General features: G+C 42.9%; 1 protein-coding gene across 1 annotated transcript in view; it reads right to left on the bottom strand.

Moving 5' to 3' along the window:
- Nucleotides 1-681: 681 nt before the first annotated feature.
- The window catches only part of LOC140717107 (signal peptide, CUB and EGF-like domain-containing protein 3), a 384562-nt gene continuing 364532 nt past the window's right edge, over nucleotides 682-20711 (bottom strand). The window contains 5 exon segments of the mRNA XM_073030336.1: nucleotides 682-5259; nucleotides 12976-13055; nucleotides 17211-17363; nucleotides 18258-18455; nucleotides 19937-20098. Of these exon segments, the coding sequence (XP_072886437.1) occupies nucleotides 5107-5259; nucleotides 12976-13055; nucleotides 17211-17363; nucleotides 18258-18455; nucleotides 19937-20098 (746 nt within the window). The 3' untranslated portion in view covers nucleotides 682-5106.

Genomic DNA, 20711 nt, shown 5'->3' with positions numbered 1-20711 from the left:
GTTTTTGAGCAGTTTGATCGGGGCAATCAGTGTGTACTGGGGCACTTCGGCAAAGGATGGCTCTGTGGACTGCAGTATTCTAGCAGGCCAGGGCTGAACTGAACTGGACTAAACTGAATACTACTGGTCTCCCGGTTTGGTTTGATATTCTATGCGTTGCTTGCTGGCTTTATGCCATTTGCGCCATTTGTTCTTTTTCCTTGTGTTGTGTGTTTGATGTTTTCTTGAACATGGTGTTACTTTGGTTTGTGCCTGCCTGCAGGAGGGTGAATCTCAGAGTTGTATTCTGAATTCATACTTCGCTAGTAAATCTACTTTGAATCTTTAACTGTATTTAAAAAATCAGAGGTGCTGGAATTGTTAAAGTGATAATGTTGACACAATTTGTATCTGGAAGGATATATAATTGTGATATAAAACACGTACTCTTAAGAAATTAAGTAAGCTCGAATCCTCACATTTTCATGACCATCTTTCCTGACACTGTCTTGTCTTATTGGAGGAGCTAAGCCCTATGCTGAAAAACTGTACACATTTCCTACAAATGCCATTTTAAAGTGGATGTAAAATTAACTCCAGAAAGCTAACTGCAGTAAAAAAAAACATCTCATGTGTTTGGTGCTTTATTGCAATTTTTAAAAACAATATATATATGCTCATTAAATGCATTCATATTTCCTATTCCTTTGAACATCATTTTTATTGAATCAATATAAAAAGCAACCACAGTTCTAAAACATGTTGTGACTTTTGTACACAGGGAATTAAATGAATTAAAACTATTCACGGTATTACAAAATGTAGCTTGGGTTCTCATGAAGAAGTACCACTCCACATAGAGTAAAAGGCAAAACACATCCTCTTATCCAGTAGTAGAGGTTTCAGCATCAGCTCTTGTGAAGACAAATTCTGTTTAGCCAATGTGCCAAGAAATTTCCTTGTAAACAAAAATTCTCTTGACCTCTCATGCCTTACTTTTCTGGACCATCAGAAAAAAAACCCTTGGTGACCAGATAACAAGTGCACAATGTTGTTAGGTGTTATAGCAATGCAGTTGAACTCAGCAATGCTCTGCTTGTGAGTCCAGTCTCCTCAGTATCGACTCACTTAAATAATTTGCATGTTTATACAGATGATAATTTAAAATTTCCTGTCAAGTGAATCTATAGCACATAATTGAATTAGGCAATCTGCTTGAGCTAATGTTAGAGCACTTACTAATTGTGGTAAAAGCAAGATTGGCCTTTAGATATATATAACTTTTGCCACTAACACTGTGTGAACTGCAACATTGGACATGCTGGATTGGAAGTACTGATCACAATGAGAAATAGCCATTTCCTGCTTAGCAATATGTGCTTTTGACCCACTGGAATTGAGCTGATTCACATATAATATTTGTATTTCTCTTTCTCATTTGTTATTAAAGCAGTTTTAAAAATTTACCCCAGTTGCATTTAAATCAAAAACCATTTTTTTAAAAGTTAAGTTTCTGCCAGGATAGAATGAAGCTGCATGATTTAGAGATGGGAAGCAGAAATTAGGCAGAATTTTTAAAAAAAAACATTGCCTTCTGTAAAGTCAGAAATAAACAGTATAGGAATTAGTGGGGACTGGAAGAGGAGGAAGGTGAAGAGTGTGGTGTGAGATGAGGGCTTGAGTACTCATGTTTGGGTTTTGTTGATTTCAGGACACATTTGTAATGGAGCGACTGTTTTTACAAGGAAAGCTTGAACAGGTTGGGTCCATACTCATTGGAATTTAGAATGAGAAGCCATCCAGATTTATAGAAGCTGGATAGCATAAATGTTAGGAGAGTCTAGAACCTGAGTGCATCGTCTCAGAATAAGGGGGTTTTCATTTAAGGCTGAGATGAGAAAGAAGCACTTCTTTGGTGATGCTTGCTCCAGATAGCCAGAGAGGCTGAATCCTTGAATGCAAAGCTGAAAAAGATTGACTTCTAGCTATTAAGTTAATCAAGAATTATGGGGATAAGGCAAGAAAGTAAATGAGGAAAGTTGGATCAGCCACAATCTTATTGAATGGCAGAGCAATTTCCAGCAGTCAAATGGCTTACTAATGTTCTCATATTGTACAACATAGTGGAGAAAAGTCACTCCCATTTTTCAATTCATACTTATTATTCCTGATTTACATTCCAGATCTTCTCAGACATTCCAAAAATCGCACTATTTGTTCTAAATTTTGTCAGTAGCCTTCTGCATGCCGGTGCCTGCAGTGGGTACATCTAGGCACAAAAGCTGCTGCAATCACAGATAAATGTCAACAGTGTTGTTACCAAAATTCTTTGCATCAGCATGCATCCATTTTGCAAGGACATATAAAAGCAAAGATGAGATGCCACTAACTTAGTTTGCTGTAGTCATTTAAAATTTGCAGCTGAAGGGCTGTATTAACATTGATTTTTTAAACTCTGCAGTATGTAAAGTTCATTTTAGATTTGAAGCAGGAGATGAATTCACACCTTTTTACATTAAACTTCGGTTTAGTGTATTCTAAAATTACAATTATGTTAATAAAAGAACTTCACTAACAGTTCCAATCCTTATCTGATTTATGGTGGTACAGCATTATTTATACCTGTGTCCAGACAGAAGCCAAATGTAATCTCTACAACAGAATGAAATATTGAACACAATGACCAGTGGGTTCAGTATGTTGAGATACAAAGCTCTTAAACTTTAGGCGTCTGTAGGTTCCAGTCCAGTCAAAATAAACTTTATTTTCTTTGTCCTACGGCTACTTTTGGTCTTAGCTCAATTCAGTTACCATTATGCTTGACATTACAACATGATGTTGCTCTCAAATCACAATTTATACAGAACTCTATAGTTTATATCTTGAGTTCTGTAATTGAAGAGAAGTGTAGACAATATGAATATTATGCAGCAGTAAAGAGAAGAATTTGCAACTGTTGATCTTGGTATCTTATAAATAAGTTATCACCTTAAATAGCATTAAGAATTTGATACTTATGCTCCAAATATTCATATAATATTGCAGGTCTTTTTTTTATGTAAAAAGAAGCAAATTTTATTAAGTATTTAGCAATGCTCAGAAGTTCAGTCTATTGTTCTGCAACTTAGGTTTATGATTAATATTTTAGTTACCATTTGAAGTGTATTCAAAGAATACTATGTATATTTTGGAAGGCATCTTGCATGTTTAATATAAAGCTCCATTCATAATGGATTATGTATTGATGTATGCTTGATTGGCTGAGTTTGATATTAAATTAACAAATCTAAATATTTTATCTAATTTACTCTTATGTTAACAAAATGCTAGTTTACTAAATCCAAAACCAGTACTCAGGTATAAAACTTTATTCATTGAAAAATCTGATCTGGCAACAACTTTGAAACAAAATCCTCAATGGATTAGGGACAAAAAAATCCAATCATTTCCTTCTTCACTAAGCTAGAAAATACAGATGGCCCATGACCTAGGTACAGAGTTATTTCCACTTCTATTAAAACTCGAAACAAGGCAGCTTGCCAACTTCCTAAAAGCACCAGGGGCTTTTCATCAGTTATCTAGATCAAGTTACAGGAGACAGACATTGTTGTGGCAGGTCAGAAGTTCAGCATGCTCAAGAATGGCTCCAATTGCAGCGTCAGAATTGTTGGCATACAAAATATTGATGTATATAGTCCTTCAGACATCGGTAGGACCAAAATACAATGTTTGGGTCTTGCCTGCATTTTTGCCCCATCTGGTCTAGGTGTGTTGTCCTCTGACCCCTCCATGACCTGCACTTTAGTGAGACTGAGGGCTGCTTTGTGCATCAGGAAACTGCCAGGTTGCCAAAAATTCAAACTGTTACTATTGATGAGCAAATAGCCAGATTTTGAAAAGAGTACTAGTTGAGCACTTAAAAGCCTTTCCCACCTCCTCGCCATAACGTTAAGGACAATGCATTTCAAATATCTTGTGTCCTAGACTGTTCTTTGCTCACCATATGTCTTCACTCATGGTTTCTGGTTATTTTGTAAACAGTGCCAGCTAAAGTACTAACGTTATGTTGGATCACCATTGCTCCTTCCCATTAGAGCTTCTATTGATTGACTAATGTACAGCGCGGCTTTCCGTCTTACACATTAAATGCAAAATTTCAAAAATTAAACATTTACACATTTACTAAGGATGCATTATATGCACTATTTTTAATACATGATACATGTTTTATTTCAGGATCTTGAAATTGTGGTGTCCCCAATACCCTGATGTACCTCAGCATAGATGTCGAGGTAAACAAATAAACTGTCTAGAAACATGAAATATATTTAATATATTTGAAAAGTATAAAAATTGCACTAAAATGATAATATATAGTCCATGGACCCATGGCAGAGCCAAAAGAGCTAGTGTTTGCATCATCAGAACTATACTTGAAATTATTAGAAATTTTTAAGTCCCTTTCATTTACCAAATAGTTGAATGATACAAACTTCAGCATTATGAAAAATTGGGACAAACTAGCACTAAAAAAATTGAAAAAACAAAAAGTGAAAATTTCAATTCAATCAAAACAATGAAAATACAAAAACCAAACTTTTGTACATGGTCAAATATAATTCTCAAGTGCAAATAAATTCCAAAGTTATATATGCGCAACATTGCAATCCTGCCACTTTTCATTATGGTGTGATTTGTGGGTGATGTTGTTAAACTGCAGTGGAGACGAGAAAGGCTTCCTTGCAGATATAAATATTGCCATTTTTCTGTAGAAAAAAACTTCCATTCAAACATCCAACAGGATAAAAGAAATCATTGCACTTTCTTTCTTATACAGGATAAAAAAACACACAATGCCGACAGAAAGTCCTAGTGCATAAAGTATGCTTGCATATGGAGCAGGTTTTGTATATGCTCCCAGCAGTCATATATACTAGCGTACACATAAATATAAGGAATGAACAGTCTTCGTTATGATGGACTGAGAGCTATAAATAATGTACAGTGAAGTATGATCTGGGATCCTTTTGAAGAAAGCCACAAAAAAGTCAGCATAGTGAAATATTATGGTTACAAAGCTGTAAAAATAAAATTCAGTTGGTCATTTTATTGCCTTTGGTCTGACAACTATTTGTAGGGTCTTAAGAAGCTGGAAACTTTGGAACGGAGCAGTTTGATAAAAGATCTTGGTAGCATCTCATTGGACTCCTGTGCTGTGTACTTGAAGTAATTTTGTGGATGTGCCAGAACATCAAAGAGAGCTTTAATCAGCTTCTTGTCCTGTAAGATTAAGAAAAAAAGATGTGTTTAATATTTATAGCTGCATTAAGACTCAAATCTGTTACATGTTTTATTTTTCTCTACATACCACACTTCAAAGCACTCCACTTTGTTACTAATGAAAAACAGACTTAAAATTATAGACAGACTTTTCTGACCTCAAAGTAGACAGCTACAAGCAATTACAATTTCCTTCTTACTGTCCACAGAGTGTATTATGTGAAATGGTAGGAAGAAAGGATGTTTATTTTTGGAAAATTTTTAAAAATAATATAATTTACAGACATTTTGGGCTATCTATAAGGCTTAGGAAGATGATGTAAAACGTTGCAATCATTCAACAGAGCAAACAACAATGTGGATCAGAGTCTTGGAATAAGGTTTTGTCCATTTAGAACATCAAAGGTCTGATATGTTAACAATGATTATAATACCAAATTATACTGATATTCCTATATTTGATAAAGAACCCTTTTTCCTGCAACTGAGGAATTCTATTCGAATGTAAGTAACAATCTACGTAAAGGTGACTTTTTAAAAATCTATTGTTTCATATACAGTGCCTATAAAAAGTATTCACACACCCTCCCCCGGAAGTTTTCACGTTTTATTGTTTTACAACATTGAATCACAGTGGATTTAATTTGGCTTTTTTGACACTGATGAACAGAAAAAGACTCTTTCATGTCAAAGTGAAAACAAATCTCTACAAAGTGATCTAAATTAATTACAAAATAATTGATTGTATAAGTATTCATCCCCTTCAATATGACACACCAAAATCATCACTGGTCACATAATTAGTTAATGGTGCAATCAAGGTGTTTCAAATGATTGTAGTGTGGCGACCCACTTCCTAGCGCACTCGAACCGGCTCACAAATAGCCAGCGCGCCGGCACAAAGGCCAGGTCTGCTTCACCAACAAAGGGAAAAGCCTGCGGGGGTTTGTGAGTACGTGTCCCTTACAGCATCCGCGCCCGGGGAGGGCGGGATGAGGGAGGCTTTAAAGCAAGGCTGTGAATTTCGAATAAAATCTTCTTTAATTGCAGTTTACCGACTCCGTATCGTTATTTTAGCGCTGCGTGTAGCACACCGCTACAATTGGTGACCCTGACGGTCCAAACGATTTTTGGACCGGAGATGACCGACGCCGCATCTGTTCATGTGGTTTCGTTGAAACTGCCAAGCTTCTGGACGCTGCGACCTCACCTCTGGTTCCAGCAAGCAGAAGCCCAATTCCACGTTCGGCAGATAACCTCAGAGGACACACGTTACTACTACGTGGTGAGCTCCCTCGACCAGGACACAGCGGCCCAGGTTGCGGAGTTCGTACAGTCTCCCCCAGCGGACGGCAAGTACACGGAATTCAAAGCCCTGCTCCTAAGGACTTTCGTACTCTCACAGCGCGAGCGGGCTGCCCGTTTACTGCACCTGGATGGCTTGGGAGACAGATCTCCATCGGCTTTAATGAATGAGATGTTGTCTCTGGCCGGTGGACACACACCCTGCCTCATGTTTGAGCAGGCATTCCTGGAGCAGCTGCCCGAGGACATACGCCTGCTGCTGTCTGACGCGGATTTCAGCGACCCCCGGAAGGTGGCAGCCCGGGCGGACTTGCTGTGGAACGCCAAGAAGGTGAGTGGGGCGTCCATCGCACAGATCACCAGGCCACGCTCCCAGCAGCAAACCAGTCCAGGCCCGGCCGCAGAGCCCGCTAACCCCAGAGGCAGGGGTGGGGAGCCCAACGAACAATGGTGTTTCTACCACCAGCGGTGGGGCGCAGAAGCCCACCGCTGTCGCCCGCCCTGCCAGTTCCCGGGAAACGCCAGGGCCAGCCGCCGCTGATGGCTGTAGCGGCTGGCCATCGGGATAGCCTCCTGTATGTGTGGGACAAGAGGTCGGGACGCCGTTTTTTGGTCGACACCGGAGCCGAGATCAGCGTCTTACCTCCGACGAGTTACGACACCCGCAACAGGGCACCGGGTCCCCCCCTGAGGGCCGTGAACGGCAGCACGGTAAGGACCTACGGCACTCGTACGGTGCAGCTACAGTTCGGCTCCAGCCAGTTCATGTGGGACTTCACATTGGCCGCCGTAGCCCAACCGCTTCTGGGAGCGGATTTTTTGCGGGCTCACAGGCTGCTGGTCAACCTGCCGAGGCAGAGGCTGGTCCACGCTGAGACCTTTCAAACGTTCTCCCTGGGAGAAGCCCAGTTGCCAGCCCCACACCTCGACTCCATCACGCTGTCCGACAACGACTTCACCAGAGTCCTGGCGGATTTCCCATCGGTTCTGGCACCGCAGTTCACGGCAGCCATGCCCCGACACGGCGTACAGCACCACATCCCGACCCAGGGACCACCCCTCCACGCCCGTGCTCGGCGGCTTCCCCCGGACAAGCTCCGACTGGCGAAGGAGGAGTTCAAGAGGATGGAGGATTTGGGGATCATCCGGCGGTCCGACAGCCCATGGGCCTCCCCCCTGCACATGGTGCCCAAAGCGACGGGGGGCTGGAGACCGTGCGGCGACTTACCGCAGGCTGAACGAGGCTACCACACCGGACCACTACCCTGTGCCGCACATTCAGGACTTTGCAGCAAACCTGCACGGCGCACGGATCTTCTCCAAGGTAGATCTCATCCGCGGATACCATCAAATCCCGATGCATCCGGACGACGTCCCCAAAACGGCTCTCATCACCCCGTTCGGCCTTTTCGAGTTCCTCTGCATGCCGTTCGGCCTGAAGAATGCCACAGAGACGTTCCAGCGGTTAATGGATATGGTGGGACGCGACCTGGACTTCGCATTCATCTATTTGGACGACATCCTCATAGCCAGCAGCAGTCGTCAGGAGCATCTGTCCCACCTCTGTCAACTCTACGCCCGACTGAGTGAATACGGTCTAACAATCAACCCGGCCAAATGCCAGTTCGGGCTCGACACCATTGACTTCCTGGGCCACAGGATTACTAAAGACGGGGCAACCCCTCTGCCCACTAAGGTAGATGCGGTCTGCCATTTCCCCCGACCCACCACGATCAAAGGCCTTCAGGAGTTCGTAGGTATGGTCAATTTCTACCACCACTTCCTTCCTTCAGCTGCCCGAATCATGTGCCCCCTGTTCGCCCTGCTGTCGGGTCCGGGCAAGGACATTGCCTGGGACGAGGAGTCCACCGCTGCTTTCATTCAAACGAAGGATGCCTTGGCGAACGCCGCGATGCTAGTGCACCCCAGAATGGACGTCCCTACCGCCCTCACAGTGGATGCATCTAATACGGCAGTCGGTGGGGTGCTGGAACAACTCATCGAGGGGCGCTGGCAACCCCTGGCGTTTTTCAGCAAACACCTGTGGCCACCCGAGCTCAAATACAGTGCTTTCGACTGGGAACTGTTGGCACTATACCTGGCAATCCGGCATTTCAGGTACTTCTTAGAAGGTAGGCCCTTCACCGCGTTCACGGACTACAAGCCGCTTACCTTTACGTTCACGAAGATGTCCGATCCCTGGTCGTCCTGCCAGCAGCGCCATCTATCCTACATCTCTGAATACACGACGGACGTCCGGCACGTCTCGGGTAAGGACAATGTCGTGGCGGACGCGCTCTCTCGTCCTAACATTCATGCCCTTTCCCAAGGGGTAGACTTTGAGGTGCTGGCAGAGGCGCAGCAGGCAGATGAGGAGATCCCGAGTTACAGGACCACAGTCTCCGGTTTGCAGCTCCAGGACCTCCCCGTAGGCCCAGGTGAGAGGACCCTACTCTGTGATGTCGCCACCGGCCAACCCCGTCCCGTCGTCCCGGCACCTTGGCGACGACGTGTTTTCGACTCCATTCATAACTTGGCGCACCCCTCCATCAAGACAACTGTCCGGATGGTCTCCAGCAGGTTCGTTTGGCACGGACTCCGCAAGCAGGTCAGTGAATGGGCCAGAACGTGCATGCACTGCCAGACGACCAAGGTGCAGCGACACACCAAAGCTCTGCCGCAGAAGTTCCACCCCACCCACCGGCGTTTCAACCACATTCATGTGAATATCGTGGGCCCCCTGCCAGTGTCGCGTGGAGCGTGGCACCTCCTGACTATCGTGGACCGGTTCACAAGATGGCCAGAGGCGGTCCCGCTCACCGACACCACCTCCGAATCTTGCGCCCGGGCACTGATCTCTACCTGGGTATCTCGCTTTGGTGTACCGGCCCACATTACCTCCAACAGAGGCGCCCAGTTCACCTCCAGCCTGTGGTCAGCTATGGCCAGCCTTTTGGGGACACAGCTACACCACACCACTGCCTACCACCCACAGTCAAACGGACTAGTGGAGCGTTTCCACCGTCCCCTGAAGTCGGCTCTCATGGCCCGCCTCAAAGGGCCTAACTGGGCGGACGAGCTTCCCTGGGTCCTACTCGGCATCTGCACGGCGCCCAAAGACGATCTGCACGCCTCGTCGGCCGAGTTGGTGTACGGCGCACCCCTGGTCGTCCCCGGGGAGTTCATACCAGCCCCAAGGGGGCAAGAGGAAGAACCCGCAGCAGTCCTGGGCAGACTATGCGAGAGGCTCGGTGCCCTGGCCCCCATACCCACTTCGCAGCATGGGCAGAACCCGACCTGCGTACCCAAAGACCTGCAGAACTGTAAGTTTGTGTTTGTACGAAGGGGCGAGCATCGGCCACCGCTGCAACAGCCCTATGAGGGGTCGTTCACGGTGCTCAGGAACAACGGGTCCACGTTCGTGCTGGATGTTGGGGAGAGAGAGGAGGTTTTCACGGTGGACCGACTGAAACCGGCCCATGTGGACTTGGCGCAACCGGTCGAGTTTCCGGCACCGCGACGCAGAGGCCGACCTCCCAAACAGGGTCTGGCCCAGACTGTGGACATTGGGGGGTGTATCGCCGGTTCTGGGGGGGGGGGGGGGGGTTATGTGGCGACCCACTTCCTAGCGCACTCGAACCGGCTCTCAAATAGCCAGCGCGCCGGCACAAAGGCCAGGTCTGCTTCACCAACAAAGGGAAAAGCCTGCGGGGGTTTGTGAGTACGTGTCCCTTACAGCATCCGCGCCCGGGGAGGGCGGGATGAGGGAGGCTTTAAAGCAAGGCTGTGAATTTCGAATAAAATCTTCTTTAATTGCAGTTTACCGACTCCGTGTCGTTATTTTAGCGCTGCGTGTAGCACACCGCTACAGTAGTATAAATACACCCGTATCTGGAAGGTCCAACTGCTGGTGAGTCAATATCCTGGCAAAAAACTACACCATGAAGACAACAGAACACTCCAAGCAACTTCACGAAAAGGTTATTGAAAAGCACGAGTTAAGAGAAGGATTCAAGAACATTTCCAAGTCACTGAATATCCCTTGGAATACAGTTAAGTCAATCATTAAAAAATGGAAGAATATGGTACAGACATTAATATGCCTAGAACAGGCCGTCCTCAAAAACTGAGTGACCGTGCAAGAAGGGGACTGGTGAGGGAGGCCACCAAGAAACCTATGACAATTCTGGAGGAGTAACAAGCTTCAGTGGCTGAGATGGGAGAGACTGTGCATACAACTGTGGCCTGGGTGCTTCACCAGTCACAGCTTTATGGGAGAGTGGCAAAGAGAAAGCCACTGTTGAAAAAAAACTCTCATGAAATCTCAGCTAGACTTTGTCAGAAGGCAGATGGGAGACTCTGAAATCAGCTGGAAGCAGGTTCTATGGTCTGAGGAAACCAAAATAGAGCTTTTTGGCCATCAGACTAAACTCTATGTTTGGTGTAAGCCAAAGCATTGTACATGATGAACAACCCACCATTCCTACCATGTAGCATGGTGCTGGCTGCATCAGGCTGTGGTGATGCTTCACTGCAGCAGACCCTGGAAGGCTTGTGAAGGTAGAGGGTAAAAGTACAGGGAAATCCTGGAGGAGTACCTGATGCAGTCTGCAGGAGAACTGCAACTTGGAAGAAGACTTGTTTTCCAACAAAACCAAAGTTACACAGGAATGGCTTAAAAACAACGAAGTTAATGTCCTGAGGTGGCCAAGTAAGAGTTCAGACCTCAATCCAATTGAGAATTTGTGCCTGAACTTGAAGATGGCTGATCACTCATAATCCCCATGCAATCTGATAGAGGTTGAACAATTTTGTAAAGAGGGATGGGGAAAAATTGCAGTGCCCAGATGTGCAAAGCTGATAGAGACCTATCCACACAGGTTCAGGGCTGTAATTGCTGCCAAAGGTGCATCTACTAAATACTGACTTGAAGGGGGTGAATACCCCCTTCAATCAATTATTTTGTTTTGTATTTGTAATTAATTTAGGTCACTTTGTAGAGATCTGATTTTGGTTTGTCATGTAAGAGTCTTTTTCTGTTGATCAGTGTTAAAAAAAGCCTTATTAAATCCACTGTGATTCAACGTTGTAAAACAATAAAACATGAAAATTTCCAGGGGGGTGGGGGATTGAATACTATTTATAGGCACTGTATCTGTATCAACTAAAAGAAAAGAACAATTTATGAACTTGCTTATAAATTGTACTATTCCATCAATTTGGCCCCATAGTATACTGTATGGGTTCCTTGTAGCCATGTTCCCTATCTAAGGACCAGTGGTTTACAAAAGCATGGTAATTTCCAGCTATAGATATGTTATCACTGTTCTTCTTCAATGACGTTTTTGTCCCATAAGAATGGAATGGAGGTGGGTGGGGAGTTGAGGATTAAGATCAGAGGAATGAAGGGTAAAGATTGGAGAAAATGGAGGAAAACAGGATGAGGTTAAGAAAAAGCTGGGGAGAGGCACAATGTGAAGGTGTGGCCAAGAAGGAATGATGAAAACGTGGAGAGAGTCCCTGGTGAAGAGCTCAGGAGAATAGGTGCTGGAAGGAAGGGAAGAAGAGGAGTAAAAGGCATAGCAGAGAGTGGTGGAGTAGTAAGAAGGGATGTAATTAATGAAAATTTTTATCCCTTCTATAATACATCACCCAAGAAAACTACAGGGATGAAGGAAGGAGAGAAAAGAAAGGCAGGTGGATGGAGAGACTGCAGAAATGAGTGTACATGAAAATCACAAAACTACAGGTGCTGTAAATCTGAAATAAAAACAAAATGCTCAAAACGTCCAGCAGGTCAGGCTCTGCTAATAGAGAAGATGAATTGAGCCAATATTGCACCAGTTCTAATGACCTGGGCAGTTATGATCCAAACAGGGAAAACAAGTTACAGAAACAGTAGAATTCAGTGTTGGATCCAGAAGGCTGTATAGTGCCCAGATGGAAGATAAGGTGCTATTCCTCAGGTTAACATTGGGCTTCCTTACAATGGCACAGGGGAACACAGCTAGACAGGAGTAGAAAACAAGGAAGCTCAGGTCTGTGCAATGAATAATGGTCCTCCCCCTATCTGTGTTCAGTTTCACCAACACTGGATTGAAAGCAAGTGGTATGTTGCTTCACCAGGAAGGTCTGGATGGTGGGAACGCAAGAGGTCAAAGGACAAGTACTGGTAAATGACTTGGGAAGGGGAGTAGTTGGAAGAACAGACCATTCGGAATACTGAAAGAGGAGGGAATGGAAGATAAATCTGATGATGGAATCTTGTTGAATGTGAGCAAGTTACCACTTTCTTCGACTCAGGGCCTAAACTATGTTAGATTTACTCTTAATTATAAAGATACCCTTTCTGGTATTTATGCATTCCATTTTGAGTCACACTTAGCAATTTCAAATGACTAAATAACTTACCTTTAAAATTTCTTGGTGGTTTTCTGAAGCATATAATCTACCATCTCGTACAATGTCTTCAACAAGCTGCTCATAATCCTCTAGAGGAAAAAAATGTCAGCCCATCAAACATGGGAGAGAAATTTATGCTGTCCTGTACAATTATAAACTTATCAATCCACATCAGAATAGTTAAAAAATGTACAGTCAGACTTCAGAAATCGGGCATCTGAGGACTTTGGTGGTCTAGACCAGTATGCTTTCCAGAGCATTGAATACATCACTTTGTTTAATACCCAAACACACTTAGATTTTACTTTTTAGGTAATGTAATAAATGTGGAAGGAACAATGATCCAATGGAAATGTGGGGTAAGTTCACCAGTGAACCAGTAAAAGGAGCGGCAAGTGGAACCCAGCAAGTTCCAGCTTGACTGTTTCAGATCGTTCCTGACCCTGGTTCTAGCTGCATTCTGGAGCACCATCCCTATTCATATTATGCATCACTGGCTCACATTCTGGATTAACAAATTTCAGAAAAATTGAATGCTGCGCTCTTTGTATTTTTCTGTAAAACTGCTATCTGGATCTAGGTAAGTAAACAAGGAAAATGGCTGCTCCAGAAACCATGCAGTTGTAATAATCCTGATTAATATCTTAAACTAACTTACATTTTTTTCTCTCCAGCCAGGGGAAACACCTGTTCCTTCTCAGATTTTTATGAGCTTAAGAGATAACATCTCACCCCTCTGAACACTAGATAATTAAGGCTCATTTTATTCAAATTCTCCTCATTGGAGAGCCCTCTCTTATAGAAACCAACTCCTGCACCTTTAATAAAAAGGCCATAATTCCACAGGACTCCAGGAGTCAAAGCCTTGCATGGTACAAAATATTTACATTCTAAACCGTTACAATAAAAGCTAATATATTTACCTTTCTTATTGATCCCAACTGTGTATTAATTTCCTGTGATTCTCAAAAGAACATAATAGGAGCAGCCCACCCCCAAATGATAATCTAGCATTCACAACACATTGTGGTATAGAATTCCAGAGGTTCGCCAGCCTCTGCAAGAAGTTGTCCATACACGTCTCTTCTGGACTGTCCCTTCATCTTCTGCTAACTCTCTCATTAATGAAAACATCTCAACATTTATTCTGACATTCTCACATGTTTCAATAAGATTAACCCTCTTCTAAACACAAAAAAATAGAGAACTAATTTCTGTAGCCATTCTTGAAAAGGTAATTATGACCACCAGGAATTATGACCACCAGGAATTAGCCTAGTGAATTTCTTTTGAACTGCCTGCTTTTATGCTGCTATTATAATCTTTGTTAAGTTGGGGGATCAAGACTTTACACAGCACTCCAATTGTGGCCTCACTGGTACTTTATACAACTGAAATAACACTGTCCTAAGGATAAGGACTAAGAATCAGAAATCCCACTGTGAATATTTCATTCTAGAAATAACATTGATCATTTCTCCACCTGCACTACAGTATTATGAATCTGCCACTTTCTTAACCATTTACGTAGACCATCTAAATACTTTGGAGTATCTTTGTGTCTTGTGTCTTACTTTCCCTTCCAACTTTCAACAAACTTGGATGCAATCCCATCATTTATTATTGATATTGACAGTAATTAATTCAGGGCTGTGTTTCATCTTTTTCATCAACTACTTCTGCTTTTTGGGTGGCAGAGTGGAGAGATGTTTCTAACAAAGGAGTGCAAGGCACTCCTTTCTGCTAGCCTGCAGGTCACCCTTGGGGAAGGTACAGCACCTCAGGGTCATGTGAAGTCATGGGAGCAGGTGGTGGATAGTCACATGAACAGCTGGTGCATATCACAAGTCACAAGACATAAGACATAGGAGCAGAATTAGGCCATTTGACCCATCTGCTCCACCATCCAATCATGGCTGATACTTTTTATCCCCTCTTCAATGCCACTCCCCAGCCCTCTCCCCGTAACCTTTGATGCCACGGCCAAATAAGAACCTATCAATCTCTGCCTTAAATACACCCAATGTCCGGGCTTCCACAGCTGCCTGTGGTAACAAATTCCACAAATTCACCATGCTTAGTCTAAAGAAATTTCTCTGCACCTGTTTTAAATGGATGCTCCTCTATCCTGAAGGTGTGCCCTCTTGTCCTAGACTCCCTCACCATGGGAAACATCCATTCCACGTCCGCTCTAACTAGGCCTTTCAACATTTGAAAGGTTTCAATGAGATAACCCCCTCATCCTTCTAAATTCCAGTGAGTACAGGTCCAGAGCCATCATATGTTCCTCATATGATAACTCTTCCATTCCCGGACTCCTCCTTGTGAACCTCCTCTGAATCCTCTCTAATACCAGCTCATCTTTTCTTAGAAAAGGAGCCCCAAACTGTTCACAATACTCAAGATGAGGCCTCACCAGTACATCCCTGCTCTTATATTCTACACCTCTTGATATGAATGCCTTCCTCACCACTGACTCAGCCTGCAAGTTAACCTTTAGCGTGTTCTGCACAAGGACTCCCAAGCTGCTTTCCATCTTGGATTTTTGGATTTTCTCCCCATTTAGAAAACAGTCTACATATTTATTTCTTCTACCAAAGTGCATGACATTGTATTTCATTTGCCACTTTACTGCCCATTCTCCTAATCTAAGTCCTTCTGCATTCTACCTGTTTGCTCAAAATTACTTGCCCCTCCACCAATTTTTGCATCATCTACAGCATAAAAAGAAGCTGTCCCAACACTAACACTACTAGCCACTGAAAGCCAACTAAAAAAGGATCTTTTTATTCCCACTCACTGCTTCCTACCAATCAGCCAGTGTTCTAACCTTCCCTGTAATACCATGGGCTCTTAACTTGGTAAGCAGGCTCATGTGTGGCACTTTGTCAAAGGCCGTCTGAAAGTCCAAATATACAACATCCACTACATCCCTTTATCCTACTATCCTACTTGTAATCTCCTCAAAGAATCCCAACAGGTTCATCAGGCAAGATTTTCCCTTAAGAAAACCATGCTGACTTTATACTATCTTGTCCTGTGTCACCAAGTACTCCACAACCTCATCCTTAACAATTGACTCCAACATCTTCCCAACCACTGAGGTCAGGCTAACTTTCTTTTACACAACCACTGACACGAGGCAGACAATCTCTGAAGAGTATTGATAATAGCTATGGTCACCCATCTTGTAAGTACACTACCCAGAAGAAGGCAATGGCAAACCATTTCTATAGAAAAATTGGCCAAGAACTTGGAAGGGCCATGATCACCCGTGGCACATAATGATGATGACTTCTGCTTTTAATGAACCAACTGTCAATCCATGTAAATATATTAGCAATCTTACATAAAATTTTTTTTTAAATGATCCATTCTTGGTAGGACCAGAGTTTAATACTCATCCTGAAATGTGCTGTCTCTGTAACTCACTGTTGTTTGTGTGGGAAAAGTAAACAAACAAGTGTTGAGTGTAGAGCTTGATAAGTTGACCCAGCAACCATGAAGAAACAGTCAAGTGAAGATGATTTGAGGGACAGAACAAGAGCATTCACTTTGTTGCCCTGTCTTTGCTTCCGACGGCTAAATTTGGTAATGGCATTGGGATTTTGAAAGGCGAGACAATGATCTGGGGGGGAGTGTACTTAGATATTTCTGTATGTGGCTGCTGTTCTTGACCTTCTAGTTAGTAGAGGTTTGTACGTTTGGGAGCTGCTGTTGAAGAGTTGCTGCAGAGTATCTATTTCATAGAACACAGTGCAGCAGCAGTTAATCAGTGGCAATATGGAGCAGAATACTCAGAGGGTGTATCCCTCAAATACTTGGAAGGTATACCTCTAAAATTTGTCAAACACTATATCTCTTTTAAAAAGCATTCTGTGTTACTTTCTACATACGGAAATATCTACAGACAGTGCCCTCCAGATCATAAACCATCTGCTAGAAAGTTCTTACCAAAAGATTCTATGTTCCTGCCATTGATTTTGAACTAATTGGATAATAATTCCCTTTTTTTTTGCTCTGTCTTTCTTGAAGAGCAGTGTTCCTAATTCATTAAATATTCCAAGTACTATTTCTGGGAACCTTAGAACTGGGTAAGGATGTTCATGGTGGAAGTTTGTTTTGGTCATGCAATATCGTTATAGTGAAAGCAAAAATACAATAAAATACGTATTTCTTGGTTATGTGCACAAACCCAAAGCTAGAAACCATCTGTAAGATCACTTATCACAAGGCTCACTCACCATCATAAGTGACGTATGGGATCTGGAATCCCTTGGCGCTGTTTGCTTCATTAGTTTTGAAATTGATCCATAGCTTGCGGGATCTTGCAGTGAAAGCTATTGGCCGTTCATAGGTCTGGCAGGTCTCATATGTTGTGATAGATGTAGGTGAAGCTAATGATAACATTTCAGAATACAAAAATGGAGAATTCAAAAATAAAAAAAATTCATTTACAGCATGTTCTGGTTTTATGAACATTTTATGAAGTTCACAGCTTTAAAAATTGACAGAATGTTTTCAAAATTATGCTCTTACTGTTCCCACTTTCTTGGCTTTTGGTCAGGTGGTTTGCTTTTGCAAATGATCACAGTACCTCAGTACTATTTATTCACACACATAAGCATGAAGTGTGACTAACTAAATTCTACAGACCAGGGCCACCTTAGATACCGTAAAGTGACTGCTGAATTAGCTGATCAGTATGATACAGCAACATAGATTAGATGAATGAGCTTAGGCTTCAGAAATAAATAAATCAAATGAGATAGCGATGCAATAACTCTTGAAAGGACTCAAGTATGTTGGGAGAGAACTGGTTCAGATTTGATTAGAATGATACAAACAATTAAAACGCCGAACTTGCTGTCAAGTCTCACGCATGAGAACTAACAAATCGGTGCGATCCTTAAAATGGTAATGGTCACATTTAAACAGAACTGGAAAAGAAAATGAAATCTGGGATTCTTTGAACCAATCATGAAGGTCAACTCAGGCCAGTTAGCATTTTTAAAAGTGTTATAACTCCGTTCCCAAATTATCTGTAGATCTCAGCACACATATTAAAGAGACATTCTCCTTGAAATCAAAATATAACACTTTATAATGTGGGAAGAGAAAATGTAGTCTGCATGGGACCTGACAGTAATGAAAGAAGGAATTGAGAAAGGTGAAGAACAGTTTGGTCAAAAAGATGCATTATGGATGCTTTAAAGGAGTGTAGGCATGGAGGATCTGTGGACTTTGAGGGGAGGTGGGTGCATAAAGTATAGAGAACTTGGAAAACTCACAGTTTTTTCTCATGACCAAAACATCCCCACAGTCGTCCTCAATGGGTAAGAATATTTCGGGGACCACTACCAGGATTTTTCTTTTGGGAGGTGGGTTAATATTCCAGGTGCACTCCACATTTGCTGGGTAGTTTCCAGGATAGTTGGGAGATTCAATGTAGCCCGTGTATTCCCCCAGCTCACCACCACACTGTCGATCTGTAGGAAAGAGATGTACAGGTCAGGAAATTGATCTGAAGAAGCTCTGGACTCCAAAAAGTAACAAATTGTACATTTGCCCATGTGAAGCTCTTGATTAGACTGCAATGCAGATGTGAAACGAAAGGAAACAAAGCAAGTGCAGAATTGAGGGCTTATAAATAATTAAGCCTAGTAACCATCCAAGAGCTAAACGGTACAAAACTGCATGCTGATCACAAACTAATCATAACAGAAACCTCTGAGGTTGTGAAAAACAATTCATTCGAAAAGAGAATGGAAATATCTCTACAAGAGAGTGACGTCACTGAAACTGAAACCAGGTGAAGCTCCTCAGAATAAAGAGATGCAAACTCAATAAAGTGATTTTGTTTGCAGAAAGAGGGCGAGATACTGAGATCATTCACATTTGTTATTGACTACAAACTGCTCTTGGAATCAAAGTCTGCTATTTCTACAAAGAAGAAACCAAGAGCAGAGGTGGGCTGTCCCTTTGCCTCAACAACACTACATCAAAGACAAGCATCGCAGCAAAAACCTGCACTAGGTTCTTTGTTGAGATTACCATTGAGGAAACTGTGATCAGAACAGAAAAATAACATTTATGCACGACAGACAGCAGAAGGCAATTTACACATCACAGCAATCAAAACACAGCTACCGAAAAGACTGTAGAGATACATACAAAGCCACTGGGCAGGTTCTGAATGAAGACATGAAGCCATTTCATTGCAGATGCTGTCAATCATCTCCCAGTTACTGCACTATGTAAAGTAGCAACAAAAGGTGGTAATGCATCATAGAGGAAGATTGTGGAAGTCCAAGCAGTGGTTAGAGTATTTCATTACAAATTTGGCATGGGCAACACTAGTCAGTAAATATATGATTCACAGGGTTTGCAAAATACTTTCTTGTGGGATGTGACCTGTATAACCAATCCAGCTGGCCATGTTGATTATGGTGAAGAAGTAGAGGATAACCATTAGAAATGGCAGTCATTTTGTGTCATATACCAGCTCAGATCATGACAAAGGAATCAAGATCACACATGGACCACCTAAATCTGATACTGGTCCACGGTTTAGAACATTTAAAACTGAAAATTCATTCTCTTACTGCTGACATTGCCAGTTTTCTAAAAATGATAAACTCTTGTTGAATAAACTCTTCTAGATGAACTGAAAAATTCAGACTGAGGCTAACTGCAAGCAAATTCAGTTTTGTACAAGAATGACTTTGGGGCTTATCTTTATGACCTCCTCCGTTGTACTTCAGCAGTGCTAGCAGAAGCAATCTGCGCACATACCAACTCAATCAGCAATTTTACTCATGTCAAGAAATGGTCAGAATAAGAAAGCACATGAAGAAGGTTCTTTGAGAGTACTGTTGTCTTTATATGATCCTACGGAGTTTGAGAGGAAGTTGATATCTGGTGGAGAAACTTCTGTAAGTCTCAAAATATAAACAAATACTGTACTTACTTTTGCACTGTCTGACTGTAGTTGATCCATCGAAATCTGTCGTGGTGTTGCCGGGGCAGGCAATGCAGTAATTCTGTCGAAACTCTGGTTGGTAGGTACCCAAAGAACATCGTATGCAGCGGTGAACTGTCGTGTTGTAATAATGGCCTGGAGAGCACTGAACTGTGGGAGTTCAAAAACAGCATCACATCACGGACACAGGTCTTCATGGCACAAGAGTGTTTACATCAACTAATGAAATCTCTCCTGGTTATAGGTGAGTGGCGGGGGAATTAGGTGTGTGAATGGGAGGATTGTTAATGTAGATGGGGAGAGAAAAATATGATGATAGTAGATGCTTATCGGCTGGTGAGGACACGGTACACTGCATAATTCTTCTGAGTTTCTGGATTCAGTTCAGCATTCAACACTATTGACCCACAGACCTTGGTGAACAAACTCCTACTCTTTGGTCTAAATACACCACTGTGCAACTGGGTATAGGACCTCCTAATTAACAGTCAGAATGTACAACAGTACCTCCCTCCCCATCATCCTCAACACGGGTGTACCACAGGGCTGTGTGCTGAGCCCATTGCTATACACTCTGCTCACGTATGACTGCATGGCCAAACACCCGAGTAATCACATCGTCAAGTTCGCCAATGACACAACAGTGGTAGGACTCTTCATCAATGACGATGAGATGGCCTGCAGAGCTGGAGGTCAGATGCCAGGCAAATAATCTCTTCCTCACTGTCAACAAGACAGGTAAGATGGTTATCGACTGCAGGAG

Source organism: Hemitrygon akajei, chromosome 27 (assembly GCF_048418815.1).
Source record: "Hemitrygon akajei chromosome 27, sHemAka1.3, whole genome shotgun sequence".
Taxonomy (NCBI): domain Eukaryota; kingdom Metazoa; phylum Chordata; class Chondrichthyes; order Myliobatiformes; family Dasyatidae; genus Hemitrygon; species Hemitrygon akajei.
The sequence above is the reverse complement of the archived record's forward strand: the minus strand, read 5'-3'. Positions and strand labels throughout refer to the sequence as shown.